Source organism: Drosophila navojoa, chromosome 2 (assembly GCF_054131105.1).
Source record: "Drosophila navojoa isolate 15081-1374.11 chromosome 2, UAZ_NAV_1.0, whole genome shotgun sequence".
NCBI lineage: Eukaryota > Metazoa > Arthropoda > Insecta > Diptera > Drosophilidae > Drosophila > Drosophila navojoa.
This window is the reverse complement of record NC_142890.1, coordinates 31,149,314-31,175,089: the sequence shown is the minus strand read 5'-3', so window position 1 is coordinate 31,175,089 and position 25,776 is coordinate 31,149,314. Positions and strand designations below refer to the sequence as shown.

Here is a 25,776-nt window from a genome sequence, read left to right as displayed (position 1 = left end):
GCTGATATCTTCATTAGCTATTGCGATGCTGCTGATCAGGTGCGCACGTACACACACGCGCATGTATATATATACATATGTATATATGTGTGTGTTGGAAATTGGTTTTTAATAACCCAGCCACGGTCTTTTAATTAATTGGATGAAATAGTGGGTAAAAGTGGATCGATCTTTTGTCAAACCTAAAAATCTTCAGCGCTTGCCGCAGCAGTAGCCGAGCAATTTAAATGCAAATCTTGATCTGGAGTGCTTTGCATCGTTAGGTAGCCGGCAGCAGCCGACGAGTAAGAATTCAATTTAAGCACTGCTATTCCTTTGTTAAATGCAGTTATTAGATTTGACAGTTTACAGTTGGGCGATAGCTTTGAAGAGTTGCCGCCGGCTCAGCTCATGCAGCAGAAGTAGCAGCGGCAGCATCGGCAGCATCGGCAGCGACTCCGGCTATGGTTACGGTTACTAAATTACTTACAACTTGTGGAATTATCAGCAGCTTGTTTGGTTTTTCTGGTGCAGCGGCGGCGGAAGATGAAAGGCTGTGCAGCCATTTCAATTAGCATTTTGATGGCACTTACAAATGAGCGGCTTGATCAGCTAGGACGGCCAGAACGGCCAGAGAATCGCGGCCATTTGATAGGCAATTGATAGCACTTCATAAAGCAGCCGATCGTTTGTGGACCGAAATTGACGTGGTGACATGGCGAGGCGCGGGCACATTATTAAATCACTCGGAATTTATGAATTGTCACGCGATTTTCGAAAGACTTGGACTCGAGTCGGCCTCCAGCGGCGCCAGCTGTGACAATCTTATGGTAATTAAGTTTTTGCAATTTTTCGGACTCGGAATCGTTTGGCATTAATCAATGCTCAATTTGCCGACAGGGATGAAGTTTTTAAATAAATGGCTGCATGCCTGCCGGCCAGACTTAAAGTAACCAAGAAAAAAAAAATAGCAACACTCGACATTCGACATTCGGCATTCGACATTCGACAACTGGCGACAACACGTCAACTTGTTTGGCAATAAAATTGTAAGCATTTATCTTGTAAGTCTTTTGTGTGTTACACTGTCGCTTTTTGTGTTGCGCTGCGTTGTTTTTCTTGTGCGTAGACCAAAATGGGCTTTTCTTTTTTGCATTACAAAAGTATTGAGTTTCCAAACGATTTGTCAACGTTTAGACCCAGCCACAGCCCCAGCCCCTGCCTCAGCCTCAGTCTCAGTCTCAGCTTCAGCTGTTGCCGGCTAACAAGTTAAGGCCAGGCGTTTTGTTGGCTCGTAAAGATTTGTTGACACTTGCGTGTTGATGTTTTTCCGTTTTTTCCGTTGGTGCCGTTGCTCTCGGCCATGCAAATCAAACGCCGAGGACCACCTGCACAGCTCGGCCCCAGTTGTGTTTAAGAGACAAGCTACAAGAATGTTCACACTTTGATGTTCTGCTCTCATGAATGAATATTTCATTCACTTGTGGGAGTTGCGCAACCATTGCCGGGCATCATCGTCGAATATGATTAACAAGTTGACTATATCGGGGCTCGCTATCAGAAATATAATATTTAATATGAAGAATGTTACAAATACAATCCAATAGAAATATGTTCGGGGAAACTAAGGAATAAACAATTTTTGTAAGCTATCGAAAGAGTAATTATGATCAAACCATCGAATAGCAAAAGTTAAGGAGACAAATTATTTAAAAATCTAATGATAATTAAAATAGCAAATACAAATACATACATATATGTTAATCAGCTATTTTCGCATTCTTCGCTTTGCAACATATCTTATAGGCTAATCAGCAATTTAGGTTAGTATTTTTAATTTGATTTTGTGACTAGAGGTAGACTGGGGTGTATGCATACCTGTATATAGAGATCCCAGCTATGGATAATTAATTGGTTGGTAAGGGTGTCTATGTATACGATCCATTTATGCTTCTCCTGATCCACATTTAAATGATCTAAAAGTGCCGTTTTCAAAAATTGTTGGCTTTCATAAATATTTAGTTTATTAAGCAGTTTAGCTGTTTAATATCCCTAGCTTTTACTACTAATAATATTTGGTTTTATTGTTTCGCTTTTTTGTTAATTCGTACCATACAGATGAAATGAAAAAACAATATCAAACGGGCCGCAGCGTCTTATCGCACTATTTATGAAGCAGAGCAATCGAATTTATCGAGCAGCGCACACCACTTAAGGCGCTGCTCTGAGCCGATCTGTGTTTAATTTCATTATGCAAAATGAATTAATTTAATTTGACTTCAGTTCTCTGTGGCATCATCCGCAAATCCACATAGTTATGGCTCTGAACGAATTGGGAGCTCAGAGCTTAGAAGCTCGCTTGGATTTCACCTCGAAATTCGTTACAGATTTCGGAGCCCATGACGAATTGGCGACCCTTTTGTTCATGTTAAATAAAATTAATAGAGAAATTAGGCAGAGCCGAGTAAGCTGAGGCGTCGCTTGTTAGTGTTAGTGTTAGTCGGGTGCCTTAAGTGGCGCAGTTTAGGCAGCTCCCCGTTCTGACTGCCTGCAATTAGTCAATTAATGAAAAGGCCATAAATATGCGGCTAACATTTATCGATAACTGAAAGGGTCTCCTCCTCTCTTCTCGCCTTCTTGCATGCCTTGGCCAAACGCCCAAATGGCAACTGGCAACGGGTCTCTCACTCACTTTGGCTGCTGCTGCTTGCTGGCCATAAATTAATAGTCCATTATTTCTAAATTTTTGTCCACTTCAAACTGTCGTCGGGCAGTCGGGCGACTGCTTGAACCGTTTCGCATTTGCATTTTAATCTCTCGGCCACAAATTAGTTCCCTGCCTGACTTTGTGTTGACTTGTCAATGCGGCCAATAAAACTTGGCCAGAGTGTCGCGTAATCGAAAACGAAAGCAACAGGAGTCAGTGTGTGTTAGTATATATATATATGTGTGTGTGTGTTGTATTTTGGAAAATATGTAAATCATTTTGCGTTTGAACACATTTCAAAAATTGCTTAATTTCCTCCACATGTGCTCGTTGAAAAATCAAGGCGGAAAGCCACATAATGCGTGACAGGGCTGCACGAAAAGTTGCTTCACATAACTAAGAGCTAAAGATTATGGCTTACTAATAAGCTGCACAATCAAAATATCTATTAGACTTTAATCAAGCTTAAACATAAAGTAAACTCGATGAGCAGTAAAACTGACTTATTTTTGCGAGGAATGGATAGATATTATTCTAATTGGGAGTGAAATTTTTTTTATTCATATTTTTATACCCTGAACCCATTAAAAATGGGAAATCAGAGTATGGTTATGTTGAAATGTATGTAATAGGCAGTAGGAGGCGTGGCAGACCCTACAAAGTATATATATTCTTGATCAGGGCGACGAGCTGAGTCGATTTAGCCCTGTCTGTCTGTCCGTATGTATGAACGCGCCCATCTCAGAAGATATAAGAGCTATAGACTTCAATTTAAAATAATTTTTAAATGTCCATATACAATTATAGCGCGCATATCGAGCTTATCTCCAAAAGTCGATAACTCATCACGTTACTTTGTTATCGATAAAAACACCGTTTTTCAAAATCAGTTATAAAATTATATAACTATATTCACCCCTATATCCACCCCCTCACCTTGACCTTTGAAAAAGATGTATTTCATATCCATGTTATAATCATAATCTGAATGTTTCATTAAGATTGTCCAACGACAAGAAGAGTTTTTAAACAACTAACCAATGCGTGTTTATGTGTTTATTGAAATATCATTTGCTCGAAGGACTGAGGGGATCTTGTAGTCGAGCAGGCTCGTATAGAGCTTTCCTACTTGTTCATCTTATCTTTATTTAATCAATATTTTGTTATTCTGAATACCTAAAAAGTTTTCAATATTTAAAAGCCTCCTTAATATTTTCTGGAATTATTAAATTAATACTCTCTTCAAATTTGTTTTAGTTTTTCCTTATATTTTTCCTTAGATTTAGTAAGATCATTATGTCGTGATGAGAAGTACTCATTTAATGAAATCTAATCAGAGATTCAACGATAATAACCTATTACTTCGTAATCAAAACTCTGGCTTTTGTTTATCTACAAAACGGAATAATTATATTCATACATATAAAAACCTTAAATCTTTATTTTAGAAATCGACCACTTCAGTCACTTTAAATATCTGCGATTTATTATACTGTCAACAATAAGCACATTTTATTACATTAGATTGGTTTAGTCGGATGGTATGAGTCCCAGTTAACTCAACCTATGTATGTATTAGACTCTACTTGACATAAATTAAAAAAAAAATTGAAAAATCTGAAATCATATTTGAAATTATTTTTAGTTTGGGCAAATCTATTTTTATCGAGAATATTTTGATTTAAATAACTTATACGTACATCTATCCAAGCAACATTTAAAATTTGTTCAGCTTAATTGCTATCGCTGGTTAGATCAACTTGGTTTACTGCTAATTTGCACTGGCAGCTGGAGTTCAGCGCTTTCAATTTCACGTTCTCCATACATGCATGACCGCTGCATTGAGTCAGAGCTAGTCTTGCCTTGTCCAACCCTGGAGTGAGTACGTGGCCAAGTGGCTGGCACTCAAGCAAACTTTGCTTTGGGCACTTTGCGAGCTCATTTTCCGACTCAATCAAATCAAATAATTTATGCCTTGCAAAATGAACTGACCAAGTGAGTGGAGCTGCTGAGGTCACAGCGCGAGAGCGAACTGGGCCCAAAGCACAGTTAAATCTTTTGGCCTGGCCATAAAATGTGTTGATTTTTCCATTTGCCGAAGCTGCTACGACTGGGCCCTAAAGCGCTGCAATGAGCATAAATAAGAGAGTTCCAGAGACTCGGAGAAAATGGATAGCAACCAGCTTGGAGAGGAAAATGCAGCCAACGCCGTAATTTTAAATAAATATAAATATAAATATAAATATAAATATAAATATAAATATAAATATAAATATAAATATAAATATAATATAATATAAATATAAATATAAATATAAATATAAATATAAATATAAATATAAATATAATATAAATATAATGAGAAAGAGAAAGAGAAAGAGAAAGAGAAAGAGAAAGAGAAAGAGAAAGAGAAAGAGAAAGAGAAAGAGAAAGAGAAAGAGAAAGAGAAAGAGAAAGAGAAAGAGAAAGAGAAAGAGAAAGAGAAAGAGAAAGAGAAAGAGAAAGAGAAAGAGAAAGAGAAAAGAAAGAGAAAGAGAAAGAGAAAGAGAAAGAGAAAGAGAAAGAGAAAGAGAAAGAGAAAGAGAAAGAGAAAGAGAAAGAGAAAGAGAAAGAGAAAGAGAAAGAGAAAGAGAAAGAGAAAGAGAAAGAGAAAGAGAAAGAGAAAGAGAAAGAGAAAGAGAAAGAGAAAGAGAAAGAGAAAGAGAAAGAGAAAGAGAAAGAGAAAGAGAAAAGAGAAAGAGAAAGAGAAAGAGAAAGAGAAAGAGAAAGAGAAAGAGAAAGAGAAAGAGAAAGAGAAAGAGAAAGAGAAAGAGAAAGAGAAAGAGAAAGAGAAAGAGAAAGAGAAAGAGAAAGAAAGAGAAAGAGAAAGAGAAAGAGAGAGAAAGAGAAAGAGAAAAGAGAAAAGAGAAAGAGAAAGAGAAAGAGAAAGAGAAAGAGAAAGAGAAAGAGAAAGAGAAAGAGAAAGAGAAAGAGAAAGAGAAAGAGAAAGAGAAAAGAGAAAGAGAAAGATGAAAGAGAAAGAGAAAGAGAAAGAGAAAAGAGAAAGAGAAAGAGAAAGAGAAAGAGAAAGAGAAAGAGAAAGAGAAAGAGAAAGAGAAAGAGAAAGAGAAAGAGAAAGAGAAAGAGAAAGAGAAAGAGAAAGAGAAAGAGAAAGAGAAAGAGAAGAGAAAGAGAAAGAGAAAGAGAAAGAGAAAAGATAGAAAGAGAAAAGAGAAAGAGAAAGAGAAAGAGAAAGAGAAAGAGAAGAGAAAGAGAAAGAGAAAAGAAAGAGAAAGAGAAAGAGAAAGAGAAAGAGAAAGAGAAAGAGAAAGAGAAAGAGAAAGAGAAAGAGAAAGAGAAAGAGAAAGAGAAAGAGAAAGAGAAAAATAAATATAATAGAAATAATAAAAAAGATAAAATAAAATAGAAATATAAATATAAATAATATAAAAGAAATATAACTTAAATACTAAATATACTTAATAATATAAAGATCCTGAAATATAAATACGACATTATCCCTCTATAAACCTCCATCCTCTATCTCCAACACCTCTCCTCTCCCTCCCTAAAATCCCCCTCCCTTCCCTCCAAGCAGCCTCCCCTATAAATCTCCCTCTCCCTATCTCCTCTCTCTATATGAAAATCTCAGCCTTCCATATATACCTCTACCCTTCCTTCCCTCTCCTCGATCAGCCTCTCCTATCCTTCCCTCTCCTCCCCTCTCCCTCTCCCTCCCCTCTCCCTCCCCTCTCCCTTCCCTTCCCTCCCTCTCCCTTCCCTCTCCCCTCCTCTACCCTCTCTCTCCTCTCAATTCCCTCCCTCTCCTCTTATCTCCAAGCCTTCCCTCTCCCTCCCCTCTCCCTCTCCTACTCCCTCTCTACCTCTCCCTATCCCTATAAATATCAAACTCCTAGTTGGTTTTTATTTTTGCTCTCTTTTATTTTCAAACTATTTACAACAAATAAAAATTCAATGCTTATATAGACATATATGTACAATTATTTTGAGGGCTTCCGACGAGCTCTAGACGAAGTCGAACTCGAAGCCGTCCTCCTGGTACTCGTAGTCGCTGCCGTCGCAGGTCACCTGCACGTGCTTGTTGCACCGCCAGTAGTGGTACTCGTTGGGATGCATTTGCGTCCACATCACCTCGCTGAACACCTGGAGAGGCTTGGCATTGCGCTCCATGCTGCGGATCTGCTCGAGCTTGTGCAGCTTGTCGCTGTTACTATGGTAGCCATTGAGGGCCAGCTGGGTGAGCTGCGTGCACTCGGCGACCAGCTCGAGCAGCTGGTGCTCTCGCACCGTCTCCCAGCCGCTGAAGCTGAGCACCTTCATCTGGGAGCAGGGTATGTGTCGGTTGTCCAGAAAGAACACGTCGTGGTACCAGTTCTCGCAGACGAGGGCGCGCAACTTGGGCAGCTCCAGCAGCAGGCTGTGCTGCCAACGGGCGGGCAGTTGCACCACCTCGTTATTGAGGGCGATGCGCGTGATTGACTCGCTTTTGGCCACAATGATCTGCTGGAATATGGTCTCCTGGTCGGCGTGCAGCTGGCGTGAGTCATCGAAGCGCACGGCCAGCTTGCGCAGCTTGGGCAGCTGGAGCACCTGGGAGAGCATGCACTCTACGGTGCTCAGGTTGATCTTTAGCACCTCCAGGTTGGGCAGCTTGATGTCGTGCAGTCGCACACAGCTGTCGAAGGAGTCGGTGATGTCCAGGACCCTCAACTGGGTCATGCCCAGGCAGATTTCCTGTATCCACCGGCTGTCCAGCGGCACCGAGTGGTACATGGACTTGAACACGAGCTGCTCCAGCTTCCTGAAGCCCCGTATATACAAGCCCGACAGATTCATGCAGCTGGTCAGGCGCTTTAAGTTGGGCAGGATCGCAGTCAGGTCGCGTATGTCCTCGTCCACCATGGTGTTCGGATTGCCCCCTAGTACACAGCTTTCGACGTTGGGAAACCTCAGGATGTTAATGTCGCACAGGTGTCTGATGTAGTCGTAGAACTCGGCAAAGGAGCCCACTCCGTCCTCGTGCACGTGCAGCTCGGTGAAGCGCGAGGCCATGTTCTCCATGAAGAACACGTAGTCCTCGATGTCCAGCAGACCCAAGAACGGGGTGTTGGGTCCCACGATGCGAAAGTGCCAACGCTTCTGCCAGATGCGCAGAACCTGCGGCAGGAACTGCGGATACGCACGTGCCATTCGCACCTGGTCGCTGATGTAGTCGATGCGCTCGAAGATCTGCTCGAAGAAGATCTCGTGCAGGTTGTCAATATAGTTTGGAGCCAGTGGCTCCGACAGGGGCACACGCTGTGCCTCCAAGGCGTGCTTATAGAACTTTTTGTTTTGCAGCATGATTCGATAAAAATCTTTCGATTACTATTCAATGATGATCGTTGCTTGCTTTTATATTCTTTGAATTACAAATAAATCTCTAAAGTGATTAATAATTATGAGGATTACTTTTGTGAACTCTTTTGTTAAAGATTGTTCTCGATGTTGCTTGCTTCGCAATTGAAAGCGAAATGTGCTAAAATTTCAGGTGAGTAATGCTTATATCTGCGTACAGGTAGTCCTTCAGTGCACCCTCGTACAGGTAGTCCTGGCGCTTAATGAACTTGGCCAAAGGTATTTGACTAATCCGCGCAGCAGCTGCGCCTCAACTGCACAAAGTTAGTTAGTTTTCGGGCCGCGTTGCAGGTACGGCCTTTTGGCCTGTTAGGATCGTGCCAAGAACATAAATTGCAGTACAGTGTCTGCAATTTGTACACGTATGCAGAGCCGTCTTATCTGTACAGTTATCGCTCGTCTAGTTTGCATATTACACGACTCCAGACGTGTAAGTTTGCATTGCTCCTTGGCCGGATGCGTGCGCAAACGTGGTCAGGCGTTTTGTTCTGTTGCCCTTGTCTGCTTGGCTTTCCTAGGAAACTGTTGATAGCAACAACAAGGCGGACTGCAGCCACAGCAGCAACAAATAGAATCTCGTCTCTTTTTGCTTTGTCTAGTCGCTGCTGCGATCTAATAATCAAATCTGTCGCCTGCTGTTGCTTTTTTCAGCAGCTTAGCGCGCGATTAGAGCACCGAATGACAATGCGAGCGAGATTTAGAATGGGAAGCTGAATGAGAATGGCGTTGCCTGCAGGTTCACACCGCGAAGTGCCACACAATAACCATTGATAACTAAGTATTTAGGAACATATTTCTATATACGTACGTACGTATATGCCAAGTAGGTTGATACTCTCTCTCTCTCTCTCTCTCTGTCTCTCGAAGTGTATCAAAACTTTGTCAATAACTTTGTCGAATGCATATATTTTTGATATATTGATTACCTTTTTTCTTTTTTAATTTAAAAAACAGTTTTCTTTATACTAAAATCTCTTTTTTTCCAAATTAAATTTTTTGATAAAGAAGAATGTATAGAACTTTATAATATAAATATACTAGTTATCATTATTTATTATATTTTATTCGTTAGATTTATTTCTTAATCTCATACTTCATTTCAGTAAATATACATATTGCTTGTAGTTATTATTAGTATAATATTTCATATATATTTTTTACTGTTAGCTCAAAAAAAAAAAAAAATAAATAAAAAAATATTTGAAATTTATGGAACACAAAAACTCAATTTTATTTAATAATTTACTTTAGCCCACTTCTTATATATTTAAAATGAAAAATAAAAGAAATTGTGGTAATTTTTATTAAATATTTCAATTTTTTATTTTATTGTATTATAGACAAGTCTTATGTGAACAGAAACTTTAATTTAAAGGGAATTTGATCTTCGTCTTAATTGACCTCAACTCTACGTTGTTTCGTTCGGGCTACCCATTCCTGCTGCTTGTCAATTGTCGCTGTCGAGCTGTCTTTGTTGGGGCTAATGGCATTGTTGTCAACTTGTTTGTGTGTGTGTGTGTGTGTGTGCGTGTAACGCCTGTCAAAGTATTAAACTGTTACTAGACAATGGCGACCCCCGTCCTGTCCTCCCATCCTCCACCGATGCGTTTGTCTATGCACATAATGGACATTTATGTCCGGGCGCTGGTGAAAATATTTTGTCTTCATAATTTTTCAACAATTTCATTGAGCAAAGCAGGCGAACTATTCTTGGTTTCGAGTTTTGAGTCGAGCTGGCTGGGAAAGCTGTTTCACACGGCTCGTGATGCAAATGCACTTGTCCCTCGACTCTGTGGCGATTCCAATACGATTTGATATTTCTCTCTTGGCTTTGGTTATTTGGGTCTCTGGTTGATTTGGTTATTTGGCCGCCTTATCTGAGATCAGTGTCGATCAAAGTGCGGCAGACGAATTGTGAAACATGACGTACATGATATTACGATATGCGGAGTGGGGCAACTCGAGCTCGACTCGGAGACTGTTTTAATAATTTTGACGTAATCACATCACAACAATCTGCCTTCAAAGACTTAGCTTTTTTTGTGTTTTGTGCTTGAGTCTCGGCTCTCGGATCTCGGATCTCGGCTCTGGGGTCTAGAGTCTCACTCAAGTGGACATTTCTCAAATTTTGTTCGGGTTTTGTATTCACAAACATTTCTGATTTGTTCATTTAAATGAATTACAATATTTTATCTTTAAATGGAGATCGTTTTGCCCTGACGCACAAGCATGAAGCTTTCCAAGAGCGGCTCAGGTAAGCCTCTCGCCGGAGAGAACTTTCCAGCCAGCTGCAGTTTTTGGACGACATTTCGGTAATTCCAATGGCCATAAAAAGGCTGCTGCCTGCGCGATGATCCTCGACGATCTTGTTGGGCAGGTAAATTGCGCACTCGCCGAATAATTTTTACACCTTGGGCCAGACATGATCGCAGCAACCGCAAGCCGCAGCTGTGCGGCAGTGCACGTTTTTAATTCATTTGTTCTAAAACTTAATCAGACCGAAGTGCGAACTGCGCACAGCTAACGACACTGCTCCAGCAGGGCACCCCTCGCCATGCTGCGGCTCCTGCCCGTCCTCGATTTGTGTCGAGTAAGCAGCAAGACAAGAAGTCGTGATTGCGCAACTCATAATTCACAAACAAGACTCCAAGTTGAACTTGGCTAGGGCTCAGGGCTTCAGGCTGAGAGGGGCCAGAGTCAGCCAGGGGATGCCACTTCACACCGTATGGTGGCAAGCTGCTTCTTCTTCTTCTGCTTGTTGCTTTCGCTTACATTGTTTAATTAAAAACGATGCCGTTGCCACGTACTGAAGCCCATGTCCACGCTGACGATGAGACCTCGACTCGAGCTGACTCTTGGACTGCCTTCCAAGCCTACCAAGCCTGCATTGCCTGCCTGCCTGCCTGCTCGTGTGGAGGCAGTCTTTCAGCCTCTCAAGTGACTCAAAAGGACGACACGTTTTGGCTTCTGTGCAAAGCTGTTTGTTAGCTTGTGCAGTAGCAACTGCACTGCTGCTGTTGCTGCAACTGTTGCAACTGCAACTGCAACTGCAACCACTTGCCACAATTACCGCTGAGGGCCGTAAGAGGTGACTACTGCTGCTTAATTTTAAAGTCTGCTGCCTGCGATTATATTGCTCCAGAATTTTACGAAAATAGCTGAGGGTATTTTAGCTATGTGACGCAATTTGCTTGGGATCTGAGAACAATATCAACTCCAGAGACTAAATAGTATTTAATTTTATGGGTAATTCGTAATAATAAATTTAGGGAAAGATTTCATATTCAACTGCAATGAATATTCCCGTCCAGATAATATGAAATTTATTTAATCCTATACTCAATATAGTGTTTAATTTAGCAAAACTAAGTAGGGATATTAAATATATAATTAATATTGAACCATTGCATCTAAAACTGTCCACCTTTTCCTTTTCCTGCTTAATTTTTATTCATTCATTTCGTATATATCATTTTGATCTATTAATTTACACTATTCAATTAACTGATTAATATTTTAAAATAATTAAAATCGTTAAAATAAAAATAATAATATAAAATTCATAGCATAATATTAAAATTAAAATTGAAAAATTTTGTCTACATAAAATAGAAGAATAAGTATTACCATTCGAAATATCAAAGTCTATAACTATTATATAAATGCTTAAAAAGGTTAATTATAAAGTGATTGTGCTTGCTAGAGCTTTGTTTATATATAGAATGTGTCATAGCTATAGAGTATTTTGGGCCTATGCCATTTTTTGGCTGATCTACTCAGCGCGTGTGTTTATAATTCGCGAATCATGTTGCATTGTTCAGGGCGGCTGCTGCTGTTGCTGTGGTTGTTGTTGCCGTTTCTTTAGCTGCTGGTGATGATGAGGAGCTTCACTTTTATGGCCAGTGGCAATGATGGGGCACATTTTGGGATACCGCTCTCGACGTCTCGCTTTCGGGATGGGGCTGTGCCAGAGCCAGAGCCAGTGCCAGTGGCTGTTGTTGCTGCTGCTGCTGCTGATGCTGATGCTCGGCTCCTGTATAGCTCGCCTTTAACAATGACAATTGTTAGCGCGCTGCGCCTGATTATTTTGACTTGATAACGAGCTAAACAATAAAAACAAGCGGCTGCCAAACAAACTCGGCTCAACTTTTGCCAAGTCATGTTTAGCAGAAGACGAAGACGACGACGACGACGATGATGATGATGAGCCGACGGCGGACAGGACTCTGTGGCTCGGTGTTTTGTAATCAATTTGAATGCAGCGTGAGTTTCGAATCTCGGAGAATCTCAATTTGAGTTTTGAGCTGTTTGTTGCTTATTTGTTGTGATTTCTTAAGTTGTTGCAATTATGTTCGGGTTGTAAGTCTATGTGTCTGGCCGCTGTTTCGGCCACAAAGGCAAGAACAAATAACATCTCTTGGATAAAAGCAAATTTACATACACTTAATTATATTTATTCTGCTACTTTAATGCTTGTACTTAAGATCGCCTTTGTTGTCAGCACTCTTCACGGCCCGTAAATTGACCAAACAATACTCGACTAACTACCGCTACAGGCCAAATGGGCTGGCCTGCTCTGGCCTGACCCAGCCCCCCGTTCGGAGCCGTTGATGATGCGTAACAAAATGTGGAGCGACTTCCATTCGGCTACCAAATGCTTCCAGCCTCATCTTAACTGCAGACTAGGCCCGGCTTTTATGATCTCTTAGTCTTCTCCTCTGCTCCATTGTCGGTCAGGCGATTAGCATAAGAATGCAACCTGCGGCAGCCGGCAGCAGGCAGTAGAGCGTCTTCTGGTAGCCTTCTCGTGGCTGCACCCATAACAAATGTTCCACAGTCGTAAAACGGCGCAGTCGGAGAAAATGCAGCCGGGCACTTGATGTCTCACAAGCTGCTGCCGCTCTATTGTTAGCCATATGATGATATAGAATTTATTTTAATAGATTTTATTGCAAATAGTCTTTTTTGTTGGTAGCAACTAAAAGCTGAGATAAAGCTTCTGAGTTCCTAAAAGAAACACTTCTGGATAATTTGAATGTTTTTTAAAACTATTCTCTTACCAAGTCTATCAGCTTTTAAATGCTTGGCTTGAATAGATTATAAAGCGCCTTAATTGTAAATGAATTGGTCTGCTGTCTGCTGAAATAATATTTCTAGCTGCAGCTCATTTTTCCATTTTTAACAGTTTACCTAATATTTCAGGACTAGAAAACACTCTACTTTTCTTATTAATCATTGAAATCGAAAACTAGAATAGAATATTAAACAATGAAAGCAAGGGAAAAGGAAACATCAAGCTCTTCTGCATTGGACATGAGAGGTAGGCTGAAGAACCTTTAAAATGATGCAAACAGAAAACTAAAGACTGTGGTTCCCCCTCTTAACTCAATTATTGATAGAAGATGGCGATGAATATTTAATCTATGTTTCCATATTTCAACTTTAAAGGTTTTCGATGATCCAGTCTGCTTTAAGCAGGTACAAAGTGTCAAAGAAACTTGAATGTTTTTTTTTGTGTTTTGGTTTTTTGTAAAAAGTTTAATATTTTATTAACAAGCTTACTGCTACCTTTAGTGATAGCTTTTTCTAGTTTTACATTAAAAACATTTGTATTTATTTATTATATTTTATTTATATTTATTTTCCCAATATTCTATTTTTCTATTTTAATATCTATTGATTTCCTATAGGATCATCCGTTTGGGGTAATCTTTTGGGTGGTACTTTTTGAGGCGACTTTTGAACTTGAATCTTAAAATTAAATCTAAAATATTTAATTTACAGTTGACCTACTTTGTGCAGCCTACTCTTTGGATCTCATCTCGACTATCCCTAAATTCCATTCGTATGTCAGGAATCATTTAGTTATGTGCAGTGTTTTCTTTCTTTTAGCGCCCATATATATCAGAGTGCAAAAATACTGGTAATTATCCCATATTCATATTTATTTTGGTTTTAACTATATGTATATTGTTGTTACATGCATGAAAAAAAAAAAAAAAAAAAAAATAATAATAATAAATAAAATAAAATAATAATAATAAATAAATAAAAATATAAATAAATTAATAAGTTGGGGTTACATTACATATTAATATTTACAACTACGATATTTAATTGTTTAACAATTAATTTTCTGATTTTTTAAAATTACTTCTAGCTATATACATATATAATTAATATTTATATAGAATCAATTTTTATAGATTTCTATTATGAGAGCAGATCTCAGCCAACTCTTCGATAGCATCTGAATGGACTTAGTCACATTTTGTGGAAGTAGTATTTTTGCCCAATATTCCTGCCCCTCCGCTTATCAACCATCAACAATCTCGTTCTGAACACGTTCAATACACTCACACTGGCACACACAGAGAGAGGGCTGTCGGCGATCTCTAGGGACCGCACAGGCCGCCGCGTTGGGCCATCGAGCTGCGCTCCACTCATCATTGTACACTTGACTTGAACTTTGAGTCAATTCATAAATCAACAAATCATTAATTCTTCACTCCTACAAGCCGCACTACACGCCTCACTGAGTGAGAGCTGGACGGGCAGAGCGGCTAGAAGATCCCTGCCAAGGCGGACGGGAATGAAATGGAATGGCAGACCCTATTTCTCTTTCTCTTGACAAAACCCTATTCTCACAGTGGGAATGCTGCGCTCCCACAATTAATCAATTCGGTTCGAGAACGGTGGGCAATGAGCTGGAACTGGAACCTCCGCACAGACTCGGACAGCACACACCCAGCTAATTTGTTTATTGAACTGCATTGTGCATTGAGCTGCATTCTCTGGCCAATAACTTAACATGCTAATTAAAATGGCATCAGCCTGGGCTGCTGGTTCACATGGTAAATCACTCGGCGCGCCGATTCACCTGTGACCCCCACACAAGTGGGCTGTAAATCAGTTTCTTTGACTCATGTATATATGTATGTATATGTATGTATGTATATAGTATCCTGTCGGTGTTTATGGCTGGCAGTCAAAAGAAAAGGTACGCGGCATGCAAAATAAGATCTCTTATCGATGTCTCTTCATAAATATCTGTGCAAGCGATAGCGCTCACACTATTTATTATACAAATATATTGTAGCTGCTCGGCTGGCTGCTGGATGGCTGCCTGGCTGGATGGCTGACTGGATGCTTATCGTTGCATATGATCAGGTTGCAGATTCCGATACCCGGCAAGTCGTTGGCAAGTATTTCCTTTCGTTCGATCTGCGATCGTCTTCGATTGATTGATAATAGCACGAAATGCTGTCGTAAACGGGTTAACTGAGCAGAAAAACAGAAAAAGAAAAGGTAAACTGAAAACTCATTAACGCAATAATTAAGACGACAACAAGGTTTTTAAGATAACTGCCAAACGACGTGGCTTGGCCAAGGAAGGAATAGGAGAAGGTGCAGGGGAGGTAAAGGGCTTAGGGGGATTGCTTGTTTTTCTGTTTTCCGTTTTTGTGATCCTCTCGCTGGCAGACTCTGTGACGCTGTGACGCCATGACGGGCTGCTTAGGCATTTATCCTGCGCCACGAGTCGCGAGGCTCTGTGTACCTGCTCTTCAGCTCCAGATGTGATAATGATAAAGGGCTGCTACATCAATCGCTGACAGTTGGGCTACCACACTTTTCACATTTGGCTGACTGCCTTTCCGGCCAACCCGCCGTCCGTCCGTCCACCTGTCCGTACGTTTGGCCGGCTGCCTGTGCGTCTGCTGTTGCTTGAACCCCTAACAGATCTGCAGAACTCTTCTGCTGCGATGCGTAAGTACCACTTCAAGCTCTCCGATGCCCGGCTGTGATAAGATAAACAGGTTTAGTTCGTTTTGCTCTTCTTCTTTGCAGCCGCGATATATTTATTGTGAAATTGATTTTTTATTACGCTGTCACATTTGGGCCTGAGTCTGTACCACTGATCGGCAGAAAGGCGATCGCACATTCCACCAGCCGACCAGCCGGCCAGCCGGCCAGTCAGCCGTCTTTGTCTCTCCGTCTCCGTCACTATGTCTGTCTCTATCTCAGTTACAGCTCTGCCTGCCTACAAACCGCATTAAAGACCAGCAGCAGGCGGGCAATTTTACGCTTCATTTAGCGTGACGTTTAATTGGAATTGCTGCGTTCCATTTGAAGATGGTCAATTGATCAGAGGTAGGCACATCGGTGATCGCCGGCTCTCCAGATTCAATTGATCGATTGTTGCGGCAATTTAATTGATTTTTGTTTTGACTCACTCTGCTCATGGATGTGAATATGAATACGCGCAATGACTCTCGAAAACTCTGAGAAAGTTGCCCGATCATGGCAATTAAACTTACATGATCGCCGATCACAGCTGAAATTGAAGAGGCAAAGAGAGAGAGATGAAGAGAGGGAGGAAGGGAGAGAGAGTGAGAGAGAGAGAGAGTCAAGGAGATACACATATACATTTATACTTATGTATATTTCTGATATTTTAGTTGTCTTGTTGCACCTCCTGGCGTTATTTAATTATGGCGCTGATAACATTCCGCGTAGATGGGGGCAATTATTCATCGAGGCAGCAGCTATAGAGGTGGATCGCTTGGGCAGATCGGTAGCAATCCGCCAGCTAGACGCAATAAATAAACCAACATGATAAATGGCGCGCCCGTTTTTTAAATGTATTTTAAATGCAATTCGAATGTGGCAATGGGCCGTCGGCAGCGGCGGCGCCTGTTGCAACTCATTACTACGATAATTTATGACGCTCAAGTGTGAAGGACGCCGCTTGTCGCTGGACAAGCACCAACAAAAACCTGCTGCGTATATTACTAAAAAAAGAAAAACTGGCAAAATCAAACTAAAAACTAAAAGATCCAATTAGACATAAAAGTCACAAAAAGGAAAAATGGGAACTGAAGTTGAACCCAAAGAGCCGAAAGCGGAAGGACCACGAAGGAAGTCGTAACCCTTATCGAATCGAAATATTGTAGTGTATACGATATATGATGTTTACATATGCCCGAAGATTATCATAGACCGGCCTGCAGCGTGGGATCTGCAACGTAAGCATTGTTACGCCGCAGCTTAAACGCTAAAATGTATATGCCTTCTGCATATGCATACAAACATATATACACCCACATACAGCATGCTATATACTCCCATTCTGCCACTGCTTTTAGCGACAGACTTCTTTATGTAAACTTTATGTATTTAGGCTAAGACTTTATTTGAATAAAATACAGAGAGCATTCGCTCCACGACGATCAAACCAATCGGTTCATCTATTATTTTTATTACATGGCGACCGTGACAGGACTTACAGTACAGTACTTACATGTATTAGTGTAGTTTTTGTAAATTTGGTAGACGTCCATTCCAGTTTTATTTTATACGTTTACAACGTTTAGCGAATTCCCAATGTTTCTTTTATAACGTGTCTTCCTAGAATGACAATTTATAGTTCGTCTCTTCGTACACTAAAAATCTCTCTTTACTCGAGACCTTGTTCAGCAACCATGTTGTCTCCCTCTCCCTCTCTCTCTCTCTTGTTTCTTCGCTTCTACTTAATGTGTCGAACACACTGAAGAAGGGCGGTGTTACAAATAAAAATCTCCGTCGGCACACAAACAAGAAGAAGAGATAGGTCATAGCTTCTTGAGATGACCTTTGTTGTATTAGTGAATGTGTTTAAAATATAAAAGTATAAAAGTTGTAATGCTAAGTTATATGTATATAATATGTCGGCACCTATTTAAAAATAGTATTTCTACAGTTCGATGCATAATTTCCCAACAGACAGCTTAGGAAACCAACAGATTAAGGCCAAAGTTTAAGACAGCGAGACAGAACTAATCGACCTCAGTAGCTGCAGACTGCAGCAGTTTGAGAAATCCTCTTTAATCGCTGCAAATGTTTGAGTGGCTGAGCATGCGTCACATTTCATTAAAACAACTTAATTAGATTGCAAGTAAGTCACCCAGTCGTGGCACTTGCCGCACTGCGGCCCTGACAATGGTGGCATCCACTTGGCGCCAGCGATGACAAATGCCTGGGTGGTAAGCGCCATGCCCCTGGATGGGCCCTATTCGAAATGCCACGTTTCCCCCATTTCAGTTAACACCAAAGATATGCTGTAGTTGCCCATAGCCAGGCACTTATAATGCAATTAAAATGATATCAGCGACGCCAAGAGGGGGAATGCTCGAGATTCTGGTAGCCGAGTGGCAGCTCTGGAATGTGCTCTGGGGCTGATTTGCAACCCTGTCAACTTAAATAAAAAGTATCCACATAAACTGCATAAGGGGAGGCGTCTCGATCGATTACAGCGAGAGTTACTTTATTTACTTTATTTTTAAGCCTAACCCAATGTAATGAATGTAATTATACCCTGAACCCATTGAAAATGGGAAATCAGGGTATAATGTTTTTGTGTAAAAGTATGTAACAGGCAGAAGGAATCATCGCAGACCCCACAAAGTATATATATTCTTGATCAGCACGCTGAGCTGAGTCGATATAGCCCTGTCCGTCTGTCCGTCCGTCCGTCCGTCTGTCCGTATGAACGCCGAGATCTCAGAAGATATAAGAGCTAGAGAGCTGAAATTTTTTGTGCATACTCGTGTATACCATACGCAGTACGAGTTTGCTTTATTTTTTCGATAACTCATCCGATAACTTTTTTATCGAGAATAATCGAAAAATTGATTTTGTTTTTTGAGCCTCATTGGAATACTATTAGACATAGAGACTTCAGATTTACTGTGTATATATATATGATGAATACAAACATTTTGTAATCAACAGATTTCGGATACCACGCCTCCTTCGCCCCCAATTTGCAAGTACTAGAGACTTGTGCTTTAGAATGTACACACATTTTGACCATATGATTACGTTCTGAAAATTTCATTAAGATTGCATGTCTACAAAAAAGTTATTCATCAAATAAATTCTCATACTATTGCCCACACTGCAGCGCAGCCCAAGCGCAGTCGCTGCTTACTGCGCAGTTAGCAGAGCGCGGGCGCGTGAGGGTGGATGTATGTGTATGTATGTGTGCGTGCATAAAAGAAGTGCAGAATGATAAGAATATCAACTTGAAGGGTTCAGGGTATCTCCTAGTCGAGCAGTCTCGACTAGAGTCTTCTTACTTGTTTTAATACTTTGTATATGTATATATATCAGGTTATCCATAGTGATATTTGCTGTTTTTATTAAACTATCTATTTTTATTAAACTATCTCACGAATTATCATTTATATTATTGTTAATAATCTTTACTCATATTATTTGTTTTGTATTTGATAATTCTAATACAATGTAATTTTTTGCTAGATTTTTGTCAAAAACTACGTTTCAGTTTTTTTTACAAAGAAACAGTTTGCAATAAACTAAGTGTTGAAAGTCTCATACTATATCAATGGAGGAGGAGGCATCAAAATCTTTTGGAGTTCTAGCAGTGAAACTGTAATCGTAGAAGTCGAATTCTTGATGCCGAGCCTAATTTTTTATTGATTGAAAACTCTAATAAATGAATACACAGTTTTTAATGGTCCCTATGTATATGGTTATGTAACTATGAAATATTTTGTTCAGTTAAGTCAATAGAGGCGGATAAGCGCCTATAGAAATACATAGTCAAATCTAGAGCTTCAATAGTGGCCAAGTGATGTCGACATTGCCCAAGCCAAAATACTCTCTTCATATCGTGAGCCTGTATGATATTTATTTATATGTATTTATTGATAGTTTGTTGTATGGATACACTAATCTATTATTTGTGTATTACAATATAAATAATTAGTGTTACAACAGAAATAATTTAGTTGTAACTTGCTAACAAGTATGTGGGCCCTTGGATCGCTGTTTCTCGGCCATTTCAAGTCGACTGAAATGCAATGTAATATGTGGAATTTGCATTTTGGATCAGCTCCAGTCGTACCATATAACATGTGATATATAGATGTTGGAGGGAAATGACTCGAACAGCATTTTGTTGTCACCTGCTGTTTATGTACAGAAATCAGCATCTAATTGTGAACTGCCCCGTCGCCGCCTATTTTCCGTTTTCCATCTCTGAGTTCGCTGCTTACATAAATAACAGACGCTTTGCTCCAAATAAACTGACATAATTGACGTTGAATTTATGGGTCTTCTGCCCGGGGAGTATGTTTGTTGTTGTCGCTGTTGTTGTCTGATTCCATAGGACAGCTTTTTTGATTTTGTTTTTGGCTTTTCGTTTGGGCTTTTCGTCGGTCATGTTAAGACAAAGGCAAAGTGTCAAAGCAAGTCATTAGGGTTACAAGTTTTTCAGTTTCTCAGCTCGGCAACAAGAGAAGTCCGCAATTAATTAAGCATTCCTATGCCGCTTTGCATTGTCTTAGTCTCTCTCTCCCTATACCCCAACCTCCCTCCCTCCAATAAGATTTGAATATTTTTGGAGATTTTTCACTTTGTCGCCAGTAGATGAGCCGACGAGATGCCGACGCAGCGATAAGATCGAAAATGCGATAAAATCTGATCGGTAAACATGTAAATGTTTGCCTTAATTTCTTGGCCCAGCTTGGCCTGCTCAATCGAACAACGAAACTAAATTGCCCATATATTAGAAAAAATGAAAAAAAAAAAAAAAAAAACTTAAAAAATTGAAAAATTGAAAAACTGAAAAATGAAAAAGTCATGGCTGTGGCAATTTTAGCGGGCTAATTTGGCAATTTTGAGGCACGCCAAGGCTCAAGTGAGATTGATCGTAAAAATGGATTTTCGTAAAATCGTGACGCCAATTGAATTCAATTTGCTGCGATGCAGCACAAGAGGAAGAGGACGAAGAAGAAGAAGAAGGTGTTGGTTTAATATACGCCTAGATTGCTTCAGCTAAGTGATTTGCTTGTCATATAAACATGTTTGATTTGCAGATTTATGAGTGCCAGGCCGAACCAGGCCGAGGCATAGGCAAACCCAAGCAAAGCCATTCAAAGGCCATACATAGATCAGCCTCTCGAGTGTCACACGGAAGGTTTTAGGCTAAAGAGGTGAAACCTTTACGGCTGTGCCGTACTCAAATAGATTTTGGGCCACAGACCTTACACCATGTCGACTCGTAAAATAATTAAAGCCCTGGACATGTGTAAAAGACCGAATTGTCTAGTTCGACTTTACTCGGCCCGATCATTAAGCCGGTGCTAGCTTCTGGCCCTTCTCTCGTTCTTGGTTTAGACTCTTGTTTGTTGGGGCTGTGCCCGCATTGTAGACACGACGGTTAACAGGCGTGTTATAGTTTTCTAATGAAGTCATTTGAGGTTCTTCTAATTAGGAGCTGTCACACGGTTAGTATCTGAAATTGCTGGGATTGTCTAGCTATAGCACGGATGACTCGACGTGGCGACTCGCTCGCTTGATCGCTTTCTAAGTAATGAACGAACATGTCATCGGTTTCTGCTACACGAGTGCTGCTGCCTTTGGGTATTCATATGCATTTATTGCCTACCATTCTGTGTTATATTTTGAATTTTTATGGGCTTTTAACAAGACGTTCGGGTCTACCAAAAAGACGTTGCGTAAACTGCACTTTTATGCCAGTTAATAACTTTATTAGTGTGAGCGAGAGGAGGGGGAGACGCCCGAGAGTCGTTCGTTTTATGTGTTGAACGAGTTTTATGGCCCGGCCAAAATGGAATTTATTATTACTAGAAATGAGTTTGAACTATATTTTACAGTAGTTTGCCCAGCTTTGTGGCTCCCTCCATGTACCGTAACGAACAGATCTTTCGGCAGATCCTAGCCTTAGCCACGGCTCTTTAGCCTCAACATGAACTTCATCAACGACGGCTCGACTCGGTTCGACTCTGGGCAGCGCTGGGGCCAATAAAAAATCGTAACTGACATTTTTCGTTTACGAAAATGTCACAAATTCACAGCGGGACTGTTGCCAATACAAGTGATTTAAATTCAATAAATCATTGGAAATGCATCGACCCATCGATATACACATATATATACATATATACACATATATATATATATATATATATATATATATATACATATATACATATATACATATATACATATATACACACACATATATATATATATATATATATATATATATATATATATATATGATGATGATGAGGAGCAGCAGACTTCCATATCGATCCGGAACAGGCTGTTGCTGCGATCCTCCTCGTCCCGCCCCGCAGGTAAGATTTGTCTGCCGATTTAATTACAATTGTGACTCGGCTGTGGCTCTGGCTCCGCTCGTCGGCATCTCATTTAAATTGGCTATTAGTTAGGCAAGCGCTTGGCACTAGCTATTACTTGGCTTCATCCAAATTCAGGCGAGCTCCTCCGCCACATGATTTGTGGGTGCTCTGGAAACTATGCGGGCATTGATTTCAGTGCCCGCGAGGAGCGGCTTTATTATCAAATCGAGGCCTCTTAAGGTGGTCTATGTTATATGCAGTGCCATAAAATAAAGACTCTGATATTATTTAATGTGCCTTAGCCAAGTGTTTCCGCACATATGTTCTAGGTAGAATTTAAAACGTGGATTGCAGGTGTATTAAAAAAAAAAAAAAGAATCGAAAACTAGATATAAATGCTCGAGGTCCCTATAAAAACTGAGAGACAAATTAATGAGGCTTAAAATTTTAAAAAAGAAATTAAAGCATTAGAAAACAAAAATAAATTTATAATATTAATAATTATACTGTATGAATAGTATTATTGTTAATAAGCATATATTTTTAAATTTTTTTTCTAATGACTCCAAAATGAATTTTTTCACTAACTATTTTTCATAGTTATGGAGTTGAGAATAGAAATCAGTAATAGAGAATTTATAAAAATATAATAATAATTATATACTAAACTTAGCTTAACTAGTAAAGCTCCTTCTATTCTATAATCTACATGGTCTCGATATATCTGTACTCATCCACATTCCGCAGTTAAAGTCTCATTTTTGGCCTCTTCGAACTCTTTTGGCTTAATGAGAAAGTTGGGTTATGTCCGCCATGCAGAATCCGCAACACTTTTGACTCTGACTTTGACTCTGACTCTGACTCTTAACATATTTATGGGTTTTTGTGTGTTGCCGCGTGCCAAGTCAAGACGCGATGTCGTCTGTGAGTCGGGTAAGGGCAGAGGGAAGGGAGCGGAATCGGGATCTGGATTGGGATCGGGCCAGCCATCGAGCCATCCAGCCACTCGGCCAGACAGAGTGAGACAGCCTTTTTGGCATTCATAAATTTGTAACTTCACTTGGCGTGACAATTGCAACACATTCGTGTGTACATTAGTCCGGCCCTCTCGATCGGCCCTCGGTCGTGTTGCCTGCTGGATATGTGGGTAAATAGACGTTTCATTGTCGCCTCAGCTCGGCTCGGCTCGCCTCGAACGGAACGGAGCGTCTGGGGCTGGAGTTGGGCTGTGGCCGCTTTTATTTATCGGGGCTGGTGCGCAGCGTGTTCAAATGGATGTGGCCACGATGTGAGGAGGAGGGATGCGAGCTGCAGGAGGCGGACGTGCAGGGCGCGTGTGTGGCGTCGCTTGGTTTTCGCCTGTCCATTATAATGTTGTAGCTGCTCTCATTGTTGGTTCGATAAGCCGCCAATCTGGCATAGTACCTTGACTTCACGAGCTCTAACTGCTGCTCCCTCCTCCACCAGCTCCAGCTCCTGCTCCTGCGCCTGCTCCTCGCACTGCTTTGTCTCCAGAGGCCACCAGCCCTTTCATGTTCACAACATGTTGCTTTTGCTAGTTTTACAAGATGTTTCCTGTCGTCGCAGCCGCATCGAATTGTTGTCAATAAGCGTGAACTGACAAAGGAACAGCAAGAGCGAGAGCGAGAGACTGAGAGAGGGAGAGAGAGAGAGAGAGAGAGAGAGAGAGAGAGAGAGAGAGAGAGAGATAGAGAGAAAGAGAGAGAGAAAGAGATACATTCTGGACATATGGACAGACTAAAACTGATCTCTTGGAATTTCAACATCGACGACATTCTTAATCATTGATTTAGACATTCGGAAATTGATTAGATGACTGCGAATAGCTGTTATGTGTGTGTGTGTATGTGTGCTGCTGGCAGAAATATTTATAGAGCATCTTGTGATAAATAACAATTTGCGCACTCGCCTGCCGCTTGATGAGGCGCTGCGAGGACAATGTTTATAGCCGTGGCGCTGATTGCGCGATTCGCAAATCACATCATTTTCATAAATTCCATGGCAATGGCCACGGCCACTTGGCTGGCGAATTTATACGCCAGTAATTGCTGCACTCCTCTCTCTCTCTGTCCCTCTCTCTCGCTCTTACTCTGTGGCACCGTTTCTCAATGGCGTTATCAATAAATTCAAATTGACACTTCACACTCGATATGTCACACGATATATCCCGAAAAGGCAAACCGAGGAAGAGGAAGAAGAGCCCTGTGGCCCAACCCAACTCAAGCCAAGGGCCGAATGCGACAACGACAGATATCAGAGTCAGCAGCAGGAGCAGCAGCGAGGCTCAAACTGGAAATGAAATTCCCCTTTAGGTAGAGCTCATATATACACATACATATTTATGCCACTAAGCGTGCGTGTGTGTGTGTGTGTGTGTGTGTGTGTGTGTGTGTGTGTGTGTTGCAGGTTGCTCTTGGGGCCTAAAATATGATTGCGATTGAACAGTGCAGGTTCATGTAATCTCTTAGCCCGAACAAACTTATTAAATGAGTGCCACAGCAAACAGGCCCGATAACTGGGCCGCCGTCCAAACACAAAAGATAAACGCATATGATCATGTATAAAAAATGCATTAAGAGTCTGCGTCCCAAGCGAGCCGATCGAGGCGCCCGTCATTAAAATCGCACTGTGAGGAAGAGCGCCGTCGATGGCCATCTCAGGCAGCTCCTCTTGGCCCATTTGGGGTGGACCTGGAGGACTTCATTGCCCGCCGTTTGGGGTGACGTGCTAAAAGGCCACATCAACAACAACACAAACCGATTGCCGATGGCCGATTGCTGCCAGCGAACAAAAAATTCATAATTTGAGCTGCCTAAGGGAATACCCTATATAGGCTAGGAAAGAGGGAACTGGGACTTTAAGACTTTCAGTTGAGATTGAGGTGAACTGAGAGGGAGGAGTATTCCAAACTATACCAAGGGTATCCCACATGAAGATGATTCTACGGAATATAATATATGTATATATCTGATGTAATACAGGAATATCTAAATCAACTTCCATATACAGATATGAGAAAGAAACTAAAAGAACTATTAGATATTTGATAGATAATAAAAATCAAATTAAGGTGATATGCAGTTCTGGTATCATTCCATAATTAATGTGCATCATAACACAATTAATAAACTACTTAGAACCAAACTTTTCTACAAGATAAGAAAATAATAGAAAATAATAATGCTAAAACTAATTTGTGTTGTCGACGATCCACAGGATGATCCGTAATCAGTATAAACCCAATATAGTTTGTGCTGTGCTATGCTGACTTCATCAAAGATGTTTATTAATATTTATTTCACATAAAACATTTACTTCCCTCATGCATATATAAAGTATATTTGGCAATACATCCGAAGTGCTTAAAGGAAAGTAAAAAGAAGGAACCAAAACAAATGGTAGTTGTATGCTCGGAGGATCATTGGCCCATTGCAGTCCATTGGCCGGTCGGTAGGGCCGAACCTCTGTGATCTTGGGAGCCTCGCCTCGCCCTGCCATTGC

General features: G+C 40.6%; 1 protein-coding gene and 1 long non-coding RNA gene across 2 annotated transcripts in view; both read right to left on the bottom strand.

The window, feature by feature from the left end:
• Nucleotides 1-25,776, bottom strand: part of LOC149092468 (uncharacterized) — a 124,795-nt gene that overhangs the window by 67,126 nt on the left and 31,893 nt on the right. The gene's annotated exons all lie outside the window — the stretch shown is intronic.
• Nucleotides 6,586-8,177, bottom strand: bard (protein). The gene has a single exon (XM_030386960.2). It carries the CDS (start codon nucleotides 8,027-8,029, stop codon nucleotides 6,692-6,694), a length of 1,338 nt encoding a protein of 445 aa, XP_030242820.1. The 5' UTR covers nucleotides 8,030-8,177; the 3' UTR covers nucleotides 6,586-6,691.

Coding starts and splice junctions, on each gene's coding strand:
- bard (XM_030386960.2), bottom strand. CDS start 8,029: ATGCTGCAAAACAAAAAGTTCTATAAGCACGCCTTGGAGGCACAGCGT.